Raw genomic sequence first — 18,202 nt, 5'->3', positions numbered from 1 at the left:
GCCACATGGGAGTGTCCAGCACCCTAACCACCACACCACCTGCTGGTCCCTATTTTTTATTTTAAAATTAATTTATTTTCAGATGTGGCTACAGGATGTGTGTGTTCACCAGAGAGACAGAGAGAAAGAAAAGGAAAGTGAGAAATCGCCCCTCATGGGGGATGGCCATGCCGCAATCCCTTCTCCTTCATTTTCCTCTCGGGATCTTGGGCATGCACGCACATGCGCCCGGCATGAGTTTAAGCCACCGGGTCTAGGACTTGAATCACAGTCGACTACATGGGAGTCCAGCGACATAGCCATTATGCTAACTGCTGGTCCCAATAAAAAATAATTCTTTAAAAATAAGAAAACATGGATGGGGCCAGCTGTGGGTGGGACAGCTGGATCCCATATGGCTGACTATGCAGTTCCAAGTCCTGGACCTGGAAGCTTGAAAAAAATGCTGAGCACATGTATACGTGTGCCCCAAATCCTAAAAAAATAGAGGAGAAGGAATGCGGCCTGGCCATTTTCCCTGGAGGATGCCTTGTCAGTCCCCCTTTCCAGTCTCTGGTGAGTGCACGCACTCTACAGCAAAATTAAAAAAAAAATAAATAAATAAAGACATGAACACACTTGACATCAGAAGGCAGTAGCCAACCCCTCTCCCCCCAGGCAGAGGGGGGTAGATCCCACCCCATGGGGACTGTAGAGTGCACATCCTGTGAGGCACAGCAGTTGCCGCCCCACCCTATCCCACTGCACCCTAAACTACAGCTTGCACACAAATGTTTAAGCCAGTTGGTGGGAAGGAGGTATTAGCATATTTTGTTGTTGTTGTTTGCTTTTTTTTTAATTTTGGAGAGGTTTTTGCTTGCCAGAAATCACCCCCCAGGGGGATGGCCACTCTGCAGTCCCTTCTCCTCCATTCTCCTCTCGGGATCTTGGGCACGCATGCATGCACACGGTGTGAGTTTAAGCCGCTGGGTCTGGGACTCAAACCGTAGTCGACTACATGAGAGTCCAGCGACATAGCCATTACTTCAACTGCTGGTCCCCCATTTTTTTTTTTTTTAAGGTTTTGCCATATGGTGTGTGTACTCTCTGGAGAGACAGAGAGAGGGAAAGTGAAAAATCAGCCCTTGGGGGACCAGCATTTGGCATAATGGCTATGTTGCTGGACTCCCATGTAGTCAACCGTGGTTCAAGTCCTGAACCCAGTGGGTTAAACTCACGTCGGGCACATATGCGTGCGTGCCCAAGATCCCGAGAGGAGAATGGAAGAGAAGGAACTGCGGCATGGTCATCCTTCCTGGGGGTGATGTCTCGCTTTCTGTCTCTCTGGTGAGCACACACACCCTACAGCAAAAACAAACAAACAAACAAACAAACAAAAAAAACAGGGAACCAGCAGTTAGTGTAATGGCTATGTCGCTGGACTCCCACGTAGTCGACCGCGGTTCGCGTCCCGGACCCAGTGGCTTAAACTCACGCTGGGCGCGTGTGCGTGCATGCCCAAGATCCCGAGAGGAGAATGGAGGAGAAGGGATTGCGGCGTGGCCATCCCACCTGGGGGGACCATCCCCCCTGGGGGGTGATTTCTCGCTTTGTCTCTATGTCTCTCTCTGTCTGGTGAGCGCACGTGCCCTATACTGAAAATCTCTCCAAAAATAAACCCCAAAAAACAAAAAACAAAAAACAAACAAACAAAAATCTCTCCAAAACAAGAAAAAAAAAAGTCAGCCCTTGGGGCAGATGGCCATGCTGCAATCTAAATGTGCTACCATGCTCTGGCTCTGAGGCTGCCTTGGGACTCGGCTTGAAGTGAGGGCCTTGAAGCTTGGGAGGATGCGGCTGGGTGATGCTGAGGGCTGAAACGGACAGCACCTCTGCCTGTTCCGGGCAACCGTATTAATTCTCCTTTTATCAACTCTTTTTTTTTTCCTCCGGAAACTGCTGCGTGGGAAGCTGACAGACCCCTGCAGTAATGTCCATACAGAAGCAGATGGAGCTGTTGATAAAAGGAGGCCTGCCCAGACTGAACAACCACCTCTCACGTACTGGTTTCTGGTCAGTTCTAGCATCTCCCTGATAAGGAAAAGACAGCGAGAGCGAAGCTTCCTGGCGCCAGGTGGTGGTGCCCTGGTAATCCAAGTTCCTACATGGGAAAGGTCTTGGGTTCCAGCCGTTGTAGTCCAGGGACTCCAATGAACACTCTGGGGTGTGCACACACCGTAATCCACGCTGGCTCAGGTTGGAGGTGAGGAGTGGCAATGAGGGTTCTGTTGGGGGTGCCTGTCTCTGTCTCCCTCTCTCTCTTGCATTCATGAAAGAAAGAAACTTAAAAAAGAAAAAGATGTGAGACCAGCAGTTGGTGTCATGGTTATGTCACTGGACTTCCATGAAGTTAACCGCGGTTCGAGTCCCAGACCTGGTGGCTTAAACTCATGCCAGGTGTGTGTGCGTGCGTGCCCAAGATCCCGAGAGGAGAATGGAGGAGAAGGGATTGCGGCGTGGCCATCCCCCCTGGGGGGTGATTTCTCGCTCTCTGTCTCTCTGTCTCTCTCTGTCTTTCTGGCGAGCGCATGTGCCCTATAGCAAAAACCTTTCAAAAGGAAAAAAAAAGAAAAAGATGGCTTCTTGAGACTACTCTTGAGTTGACTAACCTATAATTGGAGTGAATTCTGTACTACTAAATTGTCCATAGAAACTTTTGACGAGCTGTGCTGAGAGAGCCAACAGTTGTGGGCAGGGGTTAGGCAGGGGACAGTTTGAGGCCACCTGTGCTAGGTAACACACATGGGTGGCTCTGGCTTATTCTTATTACGGGAAAAGTGAGGGCTAGCCAGGTGGTGCAGTGGCTAAGGCACTGCATCCCACATAGCTGAGTCCATGGATCAAGTCCAGGACTTGTTGGTTAGAGAAATGTGCTGGGCACATGTGTATGCATGACCAAAACCCTGAGAGGACAATGGAGAAAAAGGAATTGCAGCATGGGCATTCCCTCTGGGGGGGTGATTTCTCACTTTCCTTCTCTCTATCTGGTGAGTGCACGTGCCCTATGGCAAAAATCTAAAAAAGAAAAAAAGGGCCAGCAGGTGGTATGGTGGTTGGGGTGCTGGACTCCCACGTGGCCAACGGCAGTTTGAGTCCTGGACTTGGTGGTTTGCTTTCTTTCTCCCTCTCCCTTTCAGCCTGTTGCTGGTCAAATTAAAACAAAACAAACAAACAAAGAAAACCATCTAATTTTTTTTTTTAAAGATTTTTGCTATAGGGCATGTGCACTCACTAGAGACACAGAAAGAGACAGAGAGACAGAAAGCGAGAAATCACCCTCCAGGGGGGATGGCCACACCACAATCCCTTCTCCTCCATTCTCCTCTCGGGATCTGGGGCACGCACGTAAACATGCCCGGTGTGAGTTTCAAGCTGACAGGTCCAGGACTCAAACTGCAGTTGACCATGTGGGAGTCCAGCAACACAGACATTACGCTAACTGCTGGTCCCATTCTTCCATCTTTTAATAGGGTCAGTCATCTTCTTTGCTTGAGTTCCTTGTGTATTCTGGTTATCAGTCCCTTATCTGATGCATAATTTTCAAGAATATTTTCCCATTCTGAAAAGCAGGAAAGCAAGCTACCAGGTCCAGGACGCGAACCGTGGTCAGCCATGTGAGAATCTAGCGCCTTTAACCACCTTGCCACTTGCTGGCCCAAACAAATAATTCTTTAAAAAAAATTTAAAAAGCACAGTTAGCCATGTAAGGTCTGGCTGCCTTAGCCACCAGGCCACAGTGCCGGCCCACCTATTGGTTTGAATGATATTTTCATCTGATTTTGTGGCCTCTCTTGTAAACGAATCTGCGAATTGTTAATAACCTTGACCAAGTGATCAAGATCAACTCCACCAGTAGACAGGATATGCTGACAGCATGTACCTCCTGATATAATGTATTGAGAAGGACGGGATCAGCAGTTAGTGTAATGGCTATGTTGCTGGACTCCCATGTAGTCGACTGCGGTTCGAGCCCCGGACCTGATGGCTTAAACTCACGCCGGGTGCATGCGCATGCATGCCCAAGATCCCCAGAGAAGAATGGAGGAGAAGGGATTGTGGTGTGGCCATCCCCCCTGGGGGGCAATTTCTCGCTTTCTGTGTCTCTGTCTCTCTTTGTCTTTCTGGTGAACACACGTGCCCTATAGCAAAAACCTCTCCAAAATTAAAAAAAAAAAAACAAAATTTTTACCCGTGCCCTATAACAAAAACCCCTCCAAAAATAAAAAAAAAAAAAAAAAAGGACAGACATCGCTTTTGAGAGATCTCACCAAAAATGCAATCAGAAGAGGGGCAGTGGTACCAAGGTATTCTGTGACGCTAGATCACATAGGAAGGTCCTGGGTACAAATCTCGGGGCAACCCTGGATCTCAGGGTACACACACAAGTGTTTGTGATCTGGTCTGGCCAAGGCTGGTGTTGGATCATGGTATACAGGGACCCTGCTGGGGGTGCCTGTCTGTCTCTCCCTCTATCTTTCTCTCATGAAAAAAAATACACAAAGTTTAACCGTGAGGAAACATCAGACACACCACCTTAGAGATGTTCTACAAGACAACTGAAGGTTCTCATCAGAAAGGTCAAAGCCAGGACCAGCAGTTGGCGTAATGGCTATGTTGTTGGATTCTCATGTAGTCAACTGCGGGTCAAGTCCCAGACCCAGTGGCTTAAACTCACGCCAGGCATGTGTATGTGTGTGCCCAAGATTCTGAGAGGAGAATGGAGGAGAAGGGATTGCGGTGTGGCCATCTCCCCTGGAAGGTGATTTCTCACTTTCTGTCTGTCTATCTCTCTCTTACTGGTGAGCATACGTGCCCTATAGCAAAAACTTCTCAAAAAAAAAAAAAAGGTCAAAGTCATGGGGCTAGTTGGTGGTGTGGTGGTTGAGGCAGCTAGATCCACATAGCCAAGTGCATGGTTCAAGTCTCAAACCTGGCTTGAAAAAACATGCCAAGAGCATATGGTTTTGAGCCCAAAATCCTGAAAAGAGGGAGAAATAGAGAAGAATGGATTGTTCTCCATGGGGGTGCTTTCTCACGTCCCTTCTTGTCTTCTCTCTGGCAAGTACGTGTACTCTCTGGTAAAATTTTTAAAAAGAAAGGTCATGAATTTCTTTTCTTTTCTTTCTTTCTTTTTTTTTTGGAGAGATTTTTGCTATAGGGTGCGTGTGCTTGCCAGACAGATAGAGAGAGACAGAGAGACAGAAAGCGAGAAATCACCTCCCAGGGGGGATGGCCACACCACAATCCCTTCTCTTCCATTCTCCTCTCAGGATCTTGGGCACACACGCACGTGCACCCGGTGTGAGTTTTAAGCCACCAGGTCTGGGACTCGAACTACGGTCGACTACATGGGAGGGAGTCCAGCGACTTAGCCATTACGCTAACTGCTGGTCCCAAAACATTTTTCTTTTTAATGAAAGGATTTGCAGGAGCAAAAGCCTTCTATGGGGAACACTTTAGATGCCTAAAACAGACAACATGGAATTGTTATTATTGCAGCCTGGTCTGTAGCTTGGTGGTTAAAGCAGCTGGAACCCACATGGCCAACTGCATGGGTCAAGTCCAAGACCTGGCAGCTTGAGAAACACGCCAGGTGCATGTATGTGCATGCCCAAAACTGCAACAGGAGGGGAGATAGAGAAGAAATCGGTGTGAACCTGCCCCATGGGGGGTGCTTTCTCCTCTCCTCTGTCTCTGTCTCTCTCTAGGGAGTACGCACACCCTCTAGTGAAAAGAAAATTATTTTACTTTTTTTTTTTTAAAAAAAGGATTTTGCCACAGGGTGTGTGCACTTGCCGAGGTGTGAAGGGGGGAAATAGAGAGAGAAAGAGAGCGAGACAGTAAAGTGGAAGGTGAAAAATCACCCCACAGGGAGATGGCTATATGGTAATCTCTTTTCTGCTTTGCTGGAATTTGAGGCATGCATGTACACATGCCTGGTGCAGTTTTCAAGCCACTAGATCTGGGACCCAAATGGTCAGCCCTGTGGAAGTCCAGCATCTTAATGACCATGCTATCTGCTGGCCCCTATTTCTCTCTCTCTCTTTTTTTAACTTTTGCTATAAGGCACATTAGCTCACAGAGAGAGAAAGTGAGACAGCATGATGACCAACCTGCAATCCATTTTCCTCTTAGGATTTTCTTTTTCTTTTCTTTTCTTTTCTTTTTTTTGGGAGAGGTTTTTGCTATAGGGCATGTGTGCTCGCCAGAAAGACAGAGAGAGACAGAGAGTGAGAAATCACCCCCAGGGGGGATAGCCACGCCGCAATCCCTTCTCCTCCATTCTCCTCTCGGGATCTTGGGCACGCATGCACACGCGCCCAGCTTGAGTTTAAGCCACTGGGTCTAGGACTTGAACCGTGGTCGACTACATGGGAGTCCAGCGACATAGCCATTACTCCAACTGTTGATCCCCCTCTTATGATTTTGGGCACACACACATGCCTAGGGTGCGTTTCAAGCTGCCGAGTCTGGGACTCACTGCATAGCCAGCCACGTGGGATACCAGGCCACCTGGCTGACTCTTTTATTCTCCTTTTCTAATTGTGTCATTTTTTTCCTTGCCAAAACAACTGAGTACCACCGCACTGCTTGGGTCTTGTACCTAGAATGTACCTGCTTGTCAATTATTTGCAAAGACATTTCTCCAGTTATAAAACGACAAAACAAATCAGTATGGTACACCAGAACCCAGAGCCCTGAGAAGGCAGAAACAAATCACTTGCTCTTGGAGACAAGCACGAATAGCTCAGTGGCCATGAAGGTTGAACGAGGACCAGGAACATGCAGCTGTCACATCCTGGATCCGCGTACAAAGTGTGCATCCAAACAGCCTACCTGTCTTTTCCTTGATCTCACAAAGCACGCTGAAGAGGGCGGGCTTCATCCGATGGCAATTCAGAGCATGCTTTCTGAAAGAGAGGCAACAGAGGAGCTTGTAAGAAAGGGAGTCGTGGGGGAACCAGCAGTTAGCGTCATGGCTATGTCGCTGGACTCCCACGTAGTCGACCGTGGTTCGTGTCCCGGACCTGGTGGCTTAAAACTCACGCCGGGCGCGTGTGCGTGCGTGCCCAAGATCCCGAGAGGAGAATGGAGGAGAAGGGATTGCGGCATGGTCATACCCCTGGGGGGCGATTTCTCGCTTTCTGTCTCTACGTCTCTCTCTGTCTGGCAAGCGTACGCGCCCTATAGCGAAAAAAAAAAAAATCCTCTCCAAAAAAAGAAAGGGAGTCATGGGACCAGAAGTTAGCGTAACAGCTATGTCGCTGCACTCCTATGTAGCTGACCATGGTTCGAGTCCCAGACTTGGCGACTTAAACTCACACCGGGCGCGTGTGCGTGCGTGCCCAAGATCCTGAGAGGAGAATGGAGGAGAAGGGATTGCGGCGTGGCCATCCCCCCTGGGGGAGTGATTTCTCGCTTTCTGTCTCCCTCTCTCTTTCTGGCAAGTACATGAGCCCTATAGCAAAAACCTCTCCAAAAAAATTTTTTTTTAATTAAATTAAAAATAAATAAAATAATTGCCAGGGGACGTGTGTGCTCACCAGAGAGAGCGAGCGAGAGGGAAGGTGAGAAAGCACCCTCCAAGGGGGATAGCCATGCCTAAATCCTTCCTCCTCCATCTCTCTTATTGGGATTTTGGACACACACACACACACACACACACAACGCACACACACCCGGAATGCTTTTCAATCTGCCGGGTCTGGGGCTCAAAATGCGCAGTTCCCCATGTGAGATCCAGCTGCCTTAACTACTACAACACCTCCTCCTCCTTGCCCTGGTTTCATGCACATGCACCCACATGGCCAACTGTGGTTCAAGTTCCAGACCTGGCGGCTTACTTTCTCACTTTCTCTCTCTCTGGTCAAATTAAAATAAATAATTTTAAAAAAAAAAGAACACAGTTGTCTGAGACCAGGATGTTGTAAGGTAAGAGGTTAGTCACAAGTTGATGGTGAGTCTAAGAGCCTCGTAAATCAGGGGATGATGATGATTCTGGCCTTTGTTTGCCTAAGATGGGAATTGTAGTCTGTAGAATGAGGGCCTCAATAATGTCCACATACCAGCAGGTGGTGTAGTGGTTAAGGCGCTGGACTCCCACATGGTTGGCCATGGTTCAAGTCCCAGACATGGTGGCTTGAAACTCTCACCAGGCATATGTGTGTGTATGCCCAAAATCCAAGGAGGAAAATGAAGGAGAAGGGACTGCAGTGTGCCCATACTCCCTGGGGTGTGATTTCTCACTTTTCCTCTCACTCTCTCTCTCTCTCTCTGGCAAATGCATGTGCCCTATAGCAAAAATCTTAAAAAAAATTTAAAAAATTAAAATAATGTCCATGGGACCAGCAGGTGGCATGGAGGTTAAGGGCGCTGGACTCCCACATGGTCAACTGTGGTTTGCATCTCGGACCCGGCGGCTTGCTTCCCCCTATTCCCTGGTCAAACTAAAATAAATAAATAAGTAAAGTTAGATAAAATAATTCTATAAAATTAAAAAAATATATATCCATGTGCTAATCCTAGAAATCTTGGGAATAAAGAACTCTGACAATGTAATTGTGGTTAAGCACCCAGAGATGGGGCGATTAACTGGGATTACTGAGGTGGGCCCAATGTAATCGCATGAGCCCTTAAAGCAGAAAATCTTCCCTTCCCCATCTGCCATGAGATGGCTGTGATGAGAGTGTCGAAGAGACACGGCTGCTGGCTTTGAACATAGAAGGGACTTGCGGTGCTCACCGATAATCATGAGAGAATGCATGTAGCCTCCATAAGCTGGAAAATCCCAGGAAGCAGACTCCCCTGTGCCTCCAGAAGGGCAAACAACCTTCCTGACCCCTTGGGTTTTAGCCCAATGAGTCCCATGTAGGATTTCTGACCTACAAAAATGTAAGATAACAAATGTGTGCATTTAAGCCCTTAAGCCTTTGGTAATTTTTTAGAGTGGCAACACAAAACTAAGACGAGAGGCCACGGAGGACTTTCTGGAGTAGTTGTCGTATAACAAATTACATGTTAAAAAAAGGATTATTTTATTTAACTTTATTTATTATGATGATGATGATGATTTTCCAGTTTGATCAGAGAGACAGAGAGAGAAAGAGAGAGAGACAGAGAGAGAAAGCAAGCCACCAGGTCCGGGACTCGAACCGTGGTTGGCCATGTGGGAGGCCAGCGCCTTTAACCACCATGCCACCTGCCAGCCCCTCAATTGCATTTTTTAAGTATTGACTTTTTCCCTTTTGTTTACGATAGAGCACCTGTGAGAGAGAGAGAGAGAGAGAGAGACCAGCACCCTCCACAGAGTCTAGCCACACTGCAATCCCTTTTCCCCAGTCCTCTCAGTCTGACAGATCCTGGGTACTTAAATGCATACCTACCATGTTTCAGGCTGACTAGGCTGGGGATTCAAAAGTGGGCTTGCATTTATTTATTTATTTATTTATTTATTTATGGGTTTTGCCACAGGGCATGTGTGTTGGCTAGAGAGACAGAGAGAAATAGTGAGAAATTACTCTCAGGGGGATCTTTCTCCTCCTTTATCTTCCTGGGATTTGGGGCACACATAGATACCTGCCTGTATGATTTTTTCTTTCTTTCTTTTTTTGGGGGTAGGGGGTGGGGGGAGAGGTTTTTGCTGTAGGGTGCATGCACTTGCCAGAAAGACAGACAGACAGAAAGCAAGAAATCACCCCCCGGGGGTGATGGCCATGCCATAATCCCTTCTCCTCCATTCTCCTCTCGGGATCCTGGGCACGCACACACACGTGCCTGGCACGACTTGAAGCCACCAAGTCCGGGACTCGAACTGTGGTTGACTACATGGGAGTTCAGCGATGTAGCCGTTACACCAACTGCTGGTCCCTGTTTTCTATATTTTATGAAGCTCAGACATTTAGGTCTTGGAGGGACTGCCTCTCCCAGGAGGGCTGGCTAATTTCCAGAGACAGTAAACATGCATCTTCATGTCCTGCAAACCAGTGATCCCAGACCCATATTCCCAACCACCTCCTTTCTCTAACTCACACACCCCTCCAATATTCTCCCTGCCTTCACTCACCCCACAGCCAGGTACCGAATGCTCAGCTGGAACTTACCCTCAGAGCCTGCAGCCTGCCAGGATCACTTAAACTATTCAACCCAAGCTTGTTCAAACCTGCCTGCCTTGCTCGTTCCGTCCCACAGGAATCACTATAAAAGCTCTGGGCCATACCTCCCTCACTCTTTCTGCCTCCTGACCAATCTAAGTACTTCACTATGTCGCCCTGCGTGTCCCCTCCTCAGTTGTCTCCAAGTTCGTCATTTTTCTTTGTTTTTTTTTAAAGAGAATTATTTAACTTTATTTATTTAAAATGATCTTATTAAACTTTATTTATTTATTTATTTATTTATTTATTTATTTATTTATTTATTTATTTATTTATTTATTTATTTATTTATTTATTTATTTATTTATTTATTTATTTATTTATTTATTTATTTATTTATTTATTTATTTTTTTTTTATTATTAATAATTATTTTATTTAACTTTATTGTTATTATTATTTTAATTTGACCAAAGAGAGAGAGAGAGAGAGAAAGGAAGCTGCCAGGTCTGGGACTCAAACCGCAGTCAGTCATGTGGGAGTCCAGCACCCTTAACCACTACACCAGCTGGGCCCATATTTATTATTATTTTAAATTTTCTATAAGGCATGTACACTCACAAGAGAAAAAGAGAGAGAGAGATAGCAAGCGACCAAGACCAGGACTTGAACCGTGGTCGGCCATGTGGGAGTCCACACACCACCTGCTGGAGCCTCTTTTTTTCTTTAGTTTTTGCCATAGGTCATGTGCACTTGCTGGAGAGAGAAGAGAAAGGGAAAGTGAGACATCATCCCCCCTTCCAGGTGGGATGACTATGCTACAATCCATTCTCCACCATTCTCCCATTGGGAATTTGGGAATGCATGCATATGTGCCTATCATGACTTTCGAACCACCAGGTCCGGGACTCAATTTGCACAGCTGGCCATGTGGGATTCAGTGCCTTAACATCCACATTACCTGCTGGCCTCTCTTTCTTTTCTTTTTAAAAATTCATTTATTGGGAACCAGCAGTTAGTGTAATGGCTATGTCGCGTACTCCCACGCACTCGACCGCGGTTCGCGTCCTGGACCCGGTGGCTTAAAACTCACGCCGGTCGCATGTGCGTGCGTGCCCAAGATCCCGAGAGGAGAATGGAGGAGAAGGGATTGCGGCGTGACCATTCCCCCCGGGGGGGTGATTTCTCACTTTCTGTCTCTATGTCTCCCTCTGTCTGTCTGGTGAGCGCACACGCCCTATAGCAAAAACCTCTCCTATTTTTAAAGAATGATTTATTTTTTTCAAATTTGACCAGAAAGAGACAGACAGAGAGAGAAAGGGAAAGTGAGAAAATAAGCCACCAGGGGGAACTAGTTGTTGGCATAATGGCTATGTCACGGGACTCCCATGTAGCCGACCGCGGTTTGAGTCCCAGACCCAGCGGCTTAAACTCACTCCAGGCACGTGTGCGTGAGGGCCCACGATCCCAAGAGAAGAATGGAGGAGAAGGGACTGTGGCGTGGCCATCCCCCCTGGGGGGGAATCTCTTCTCTTTCTGTCTCTCTGTCTCTCTTTGTCTTTCTGGTGAGCACATGTGCCCTATAGCAAAAACCTCTCCAAAAAGAAAAAAAAGTTAAATGTTTTCTGCGGGCTGGCGGGTGGCATGACGGTTAGGGGATGCTGGACTCCCACATGGCCAACTGTGGTTCCAGTCTGGGACCTGGTGGCTTGCTTTCTCACTTCTCCCCTCTCTCTGTCTTTCTCTAGTTAGATTAAAAGAATGATAATAACAATAAGGAAAGTTGAATAAAATAATTCTTTAAAAAATGGTAAACATTTTCCTCCCATAGAGGTAGTATTAATATTAATTAAAATGGGACTAGCAAGTGGCACTGAGTTAAAGCAGCTTCGCTTTAGCTGACTTTGCATAGCTGACTTTGTGGTGCAAGTCTGATTCCGTGGCTTGAGAAACATGCTGGGTGTGTGTGCATGCGTGCCAAAAATCCTGAGAGAATGGAGGAGGGTGGCCATTCCCATGGTGGGTGATTTCTCCTCTCCCAGCCCCAGTAATCGAATTACCCTATAGCAAAAAACTTAAAAAAAATTAAAATGGACTCTAGTTACAGCTTCTCTTCTGTAAATGCAATTTTTTTTTTTGAGAGGTTTTTTTGCTATAGGGTGTGTGCGCTCACCAGATGGACAGAGAGACAGAGAGATAGAAAGCGAGAAATCACCTCCTGGGGGGGTGCCACGCCACAATCCCTTCTCCTCCATTCTCCTCTCGGGATCTTGGGCATGCATGCACACGCGCCTAGCGTGAGATTTAAGCCACTGGGTCTGGGACTCAAACTGTGGTCGACTACGTGGGAGTCCAGCAACATAGCCATTACGCCAACTGCTGGTCCCTGTAAATGTAATTTTTTTTCTTTTTTTTTTTTGAGAGTTTTTTGCTATAGGGTGTGTGCACTCGCCAGACAGATAGTAAGCGAGAAATCAACCCCCAGGGGGGATGGCCACGCCGCAATCCCTTCTCCTCCATTCTCCTCTTGGGATCTTGGGCACGCATGCACACGTGCCCAGTGTGAATTTAAGCCACCGGGTCCGGGACTCGAACCGCGGCCGACTACATGGGAGTCCAGTGACATAGCCATTACACTAACTGCTGGTCCCTATAAATGTAATTTTTTAAAGTTTATTTATTTTTATTCATGATAGAGTATGAGTGCACAAGAGAGAAGCACCCATGACATTGTCTTGTCACACCATAGTCCCCTTTTCCTAGCTCTTTCGTTTCTTAGAATCTTGGGCACATGTGCAAGTATCTGGTGGTTTTTGTTTTCTTGTTTTTAGTTTTTGTTATAGGGCACATGCACTCGCCAGGGAGAAAAAGAGAGGGAAAGTAAAAAATCACCACGGGGCTGGGGGCATGTGCAACCTTCTCCTCCAGTCTCCTCTCAGAATATTGAGTATGCATACACACATGCCTGGTGTGATTTTCAAGCTGCCGGGTCTGGGCCTCGAACTGCTCGGCTGCCCGTGTAGAATCCAGTCAGTACCTTAATCTCCACACCACCTGTTGGCCTGCCAAGTGTGTTTTTCTTTTTATTTAAAGAGGTTTTTGCTATAGGGTGCGTGCGCCCTATAGACAGACAGAGAGATAGAAAGCGAGAAATCACCCCCCAGGGGGGATGGCCACGCCGCAATCCCTTCTCCTCTATTCTCCTCTCGGGATCTTGGGCACGCACGCACACGCGCCCGGCGTGAGTTCTAAGCCACCGGGTCCGGGACGCGAACCGTGGTTGACTACATGGGAGTCCAGCGACATAGCCATTACGCTAACTGCTGGTTCCCCCAAGTGTGTTTCTTAAGCAGACCTGGGGATCTGAACCTGTGGTCAGCCATGTGGCTTCCACCACTGTCCAGTTTGCTACTGCTGTCACCAGGCTGGGCCTATACATTTAATTCTGACAGTAAGAGAAGAGAATGAAGCCAGATGTTCTGTTTCCCTAACACAGACTCTGAGAATGGTTTCCATTTAACACATCTTATTTTAGATCCAGTAGAAAGCAGCTTTATACGTACACACAGTTCTTTCACAGAAAGGTTTCTGTGGTTTATTATGAAACGAAAACAAACGCCCCGGCTTTGAACGTGGTCTTTGTCTAGAGGTGATCAAGCAGCTGACTGTAAATCATCAACGACTAGGTAAAGTGTGACCGATCGGCAAGTCCACAATGTCACCGAAGGGGATGAATTAATGGTGGACACACCCTAAAAGTAACCTCAATGAGTCATTCGCTTGTATAATCCTTCTTCCTTGAGTTTAAGCAGCACAGGTGACCTGCAGTGGGCAGAGGAGATAGGACAGTCTCTCCCATGGTTACATGACATTGTGTAAGACTCCAACTTAGCAGACTCCAACTTGGCCTCAGCGGGCCTTGCAGCCAGCTGCCATGTTGTGGGAGGGGTGGTGGCAGGCGACCGTGGGTGGTGTCTTGGAGCAGACGGGAGGGATCCCCTGACTGACAGCCAGAAGGAAGCATGGACATCTGGAATGGCTCTGCAGTACAGCAGGAAAGCCAGTGCATAAGGAGTCATTTATCACTTGAACGTGGCTGACTGCTGTTTCAGTCCCAGCCCCAGTAGCTTGAAAAACACACCAAGTGCCTGTGGGGGTACATGACCAAAATCCTGATGGAGAAGAGGTCAGCCGGTGGCATAGTGGTTAAGGCAGGTAGATCCCTTGGAGCAGGCAGATGGAGTAGTGGTTGGGGCGCTGGGTTCCCACATGGCCAACCAAGGTTTGAGTCTGGACTTGGTGGCTTCGTTTCTCACTTTCCCTCTCTCTCTCTCTGGTCAAATTAAAAATAATGCTAATAAATAAAATGAAATAAAAAATCCTAAAAAAAAAAAAAAAAAAAAAAAGGGCAGCTGGATCCCACAAAGCTGACCACGTAGTTCGAGTCCCAGACCTGGTGGCTTGAAAAATACAGCAGGATGGGCCCAGCAGTTAGCATAATGGCTATGTCGCTGAACTCCCATGTAGTTGACCACGGTTTGAGTCCCGGACCCGGTGGCTTAAACTGACGCCGGGTGCATGTGTGTGCGTGCCCAAGATCCGGAGAGGAGAATGGAGGAGAAGGGATTGTGGTGTGGCCATCCCCCGGGGGGTGATTTCTCGCACTTTCTGTCTCTCTGTCGCTGTCTGGCAAGCGCACGCGCCCTATAGCAAAAACCTCTCCCCAAAAAAAAGAAGAAAGAAAAACACAGCAGGAACATGTGTACACACCCAAGAGGAGAATGGAGAAGGAACTGCAGTATCACCATCCCCATAAGGGTACTTCCTTGCTTTCTCTCTGGGGAGCAGATGTACCCTCTGGCAATAAAAACAAAACAGGGACTTCAGTCCTTGAACTGCACAGAACTAAGTATCCCACAAGACTAGATGAGGACTCGGAGCTCTGGATGGAAACAGACTCAGCTAAGCTGTGCCCAGATTCCTGACCCAAGGAAACTGGGAGATAATAAATTGTCTGTTGCTTTAAATTGCTAGATTGGTGGTAATATGTTATATAGCAATAAAGAGCTGATAACAACTCCATGGACAATAAGCTACCCGATGGGGACTGTGAGGACAAAACCTTGAGGCACTGATACTGGCATTCCCAAGAAGAACATGACATGTTCTACGAATTCCCTGCATCTGCACTACAAAAACAAAAACAAAAACAAAAACAAAAACAAAACAAGGATAGCTGTAGAGATGCGACAGTAATGCAATGCTCTGCAATGCATTAGGAAGGTCTTGGATATCCTTTTCAGATCTCCCTGTACACTGCAGGCATGCTGCATGGTGGCCTGAGACCTGGGCTGGCTGAGGCTAGGGATAGATTGTGGCATGAAAATGTTAGAAGTGCCCTCTTCCTTTGTCTCTCTCTCTCTCATGCAAATAAACAAACAAAAAACAAACAAAAAAAGCAAAACAAACACTCCCACAACTTAAAAATTGCTGGGGAAGTAGGTGGCATGGTGGTTAAGGTGCTGGGCTCCCACATGGTCAACGGAGGTTCAATTCCTGGACTTGACAGCTTGCTTTCTCACTTTCTCTCTCTGTCCGTCTTTTATTCTCTGGTGAGTGCATGTGCCCTATAGCAAATTTAAAGTAATAATAAATAAAGTAAAATAAATAATTCTTTTTTTTTCATGTTGGAAGAGGTTTTTGCTATAGGGCGCGTGTGCTCACCAGACAGACAGAGAGAGACAGAGAGACAGAAAGCGAGAAATCACCCCCCCAGGGGGGATGGCCACGCCCCAATCCCTTCTCCATTCTCCTCTCGAGATCTTGGGCACGCGTGTGAGTTTAAGCCGCTGGGTCCGGGATTCGAGCCATGGTCGACTACGTGGGAGTCCAGCGACATAGCCATTACGCCAACGACTGGTCCCAATAAATAATTCTTTAAAAAAAATGCTAATGTTGAGCTAGCCCTATAGCTTACTGCCTAAGGGAGCTGGGTCTCATGTGGCTGACTGAGATTCGAATCCTAGCCCCAGGGGCTTGAAAAACACACTAAACATGTGTGCATGCGTGTCCAAAATCCTGACAAGACGGAGAAGGGGAGAAGGGATTTTGGTTTGACCATGCCCCACCAAAATGGGCAATGTTTCCTGTCTCCTTCTCTGCCTCTCTCTGGAGAGCGCACACAACCTCTGGCAATTGAAAAATAACACTAATGATGATGAAGAAGTAAAATTCCAGAGAAAGAGAAGTAGAGAAATAGCACATCTTTTTATTGTTTAATTTAATTAATTAATTTATTAGTTTTGCTACAGGTACATTCACTGGAGGGAGAAAAAGAGAGAGAGAGAGAGAAATGGAAAGAAAAAATCACACCTTTCCAGGGATGAGGGTCAGGGAGAGATGGCCAAACCACAAACTATTTCCCTCCATTTTCTTCTCTGGACTTTAGGCATGCATGTACACATGCCTGGCTCGATTTTCAAGCAGCCAGGTCCGGGACTCGAACTGCAGAGTTGGCCATGTGGGATCCAGCTGTCTTAACCTCCAAATCACTCTCTGGTCCCTAAATAGTACATCTTTTAAATAAATAAATAAGACTTCCAAGGAATCTTCCAAATTACATTCCCAAAGAACCCTAAATCAAAATTCTGAATATCCTTTTAAAAACCATTATTAACACTGTAGCAAAACTATGGAGAGTCATATAGAAAATGCCAAAAATTGGAAGAATAAAGGTAAAAAAAAAAAAAGAAAATGCCAAAAATGAAAACACAGACCTTTATTCTCTTCTAAGCTCATTTATTCAATAATTATGACACAAACTTTAGGTTCATTTTGCTTTGTTTAGGTTTTTGCCATAGGGTGTGTGCATTCACCAATGAGAGAGAGACAGACAGACAGACAGAGAAAGTCATAAATCACCCCCTGGGGGGGATGCCCAATAAAAATCCCCTGCCCTTCATTCTCCTCCTGGGATTTGGGACATGAATGTGCACACACTTGGCATTATTTTTAAGCCACCAGGCCCAGGAATGAACCACGGTTGACCATGTGGGAATTCAGTGCCTTAATCATCACATCACTGGCTGGCCCCATGGAAAACATTCATTGAAAAACTACTTATATAGGGACCAGCAGTTAGAGTAATGGCTATGTTGCAGACTCCCATGTAGTCGACCGTGGTTCGAGTCCTGGACCCAGCGGTTTAAACTCAGGTTTAAGTGTACATGGTGGGTGCGTGTGCGTGTGTGTGCAAGATCCCGAGAGGAAAATGGCGGGGAAGGATCATGGCGTGGCCATCCCCCTGGGGGATGATTTCTCGCTTTCTGTCTCTCTGTCTCTGTTTTTCTAGTGAGCACACACACCCTATAGCAAAAATCTCTCAAAAAAACACTACTATATGTGGTCACTGTATCAGGATCATGAATCATGAAAATGTATAGAATATAATCCACATTCTGGCCTCTACCAACAGTACGTTACAACTCCTAATGTTAGCTGTAAATTTACTCATCTACATTATAGATCGATCTGCTTTCCTTAGCAAAGTATCCCTTAAAAAAAAAAAAGAAAGAATTATTTTATTTAGCTTTATTTATTTTAATTTGACCAGAGAGGGACAGAGTGAGAGAGAGAGACAGAGGGAAAGTGAGAAAGCAAGCGGCCAGGTCTGGGCCAATCACCATGCTACCTGCTGGTCCCAACAAGGTATCATTTTAAAAAGATTTTTATTTATTCTTATTATTTTTAAAAGTTTGCTATAAGGCAGGGGCAGCAGGTGGCATGGTGGTTAAGGGTGCTAGACTCCCACATGGCCAACCATGGTTCAAGTCCTGGACTTGGCCACTTGCTTTCTCACTTTCCTTCTCTCTCTCTCTAGCTCTGTCCCTCTCTGGTCAAATTAAAATAAATAAATAAAAGTTAAATAAAAAAATTCTTAAAAATTTTTTTTTGCTATAAGGTGTGTATGCTCACCAGAAAGAGAGAGTGAGAAAGAAAGTGAGAAAATGAGTTACCATGGGAACCAGCAGTTAGTGTAATGGCTATGACGGTGGTATCCCATGTAGCGGACTG

General features: G+C 46.5%; 1 protein-coding gene across 1 annotated transcript in view; it reads right to left on the bottom strand.

Moving 5' to 3' along the window:
* The window catches only part of PBX4 (PBX homeobox 4), a 75,573-nt gene that overhangs the window by 33,730 nt on the left and 23,641 nt on the right, over positions 1 to 18,202 (bottom strand). The window contains exon 3 of the mRNA XM_006147152.2: positions 6,877 to 6,950. Within this exon, the coding sequence (XP_006147214.1) occupies positions 6,877 to 6,950 (74 nt within the window). The remainder of the gene's footprint in view (positions 1 to 6,876; positions 6,951 to 18,202) is intronic.

The sequence above is a fragment of the Tupaia chinensis genome, unplaced genomic scaffold (genome assembly GCF_000334495.1).
Source record: "Tupaia chinensis unplaced genomic scaffold, TupChi_1.0 Scaffold000201_1, whole genome shotgun sequence".
Lineage (NCBI taxonomy): Eukaryota > Metazoa > Chordata > Mammalia > Scandentia > Tupaiidae > Tupaia > Tupaia belangeri.
Note: the sequence above shows the minus strand (reverse complement) of the source record. Positions and strands in the feature narration are given on the sequence as shown.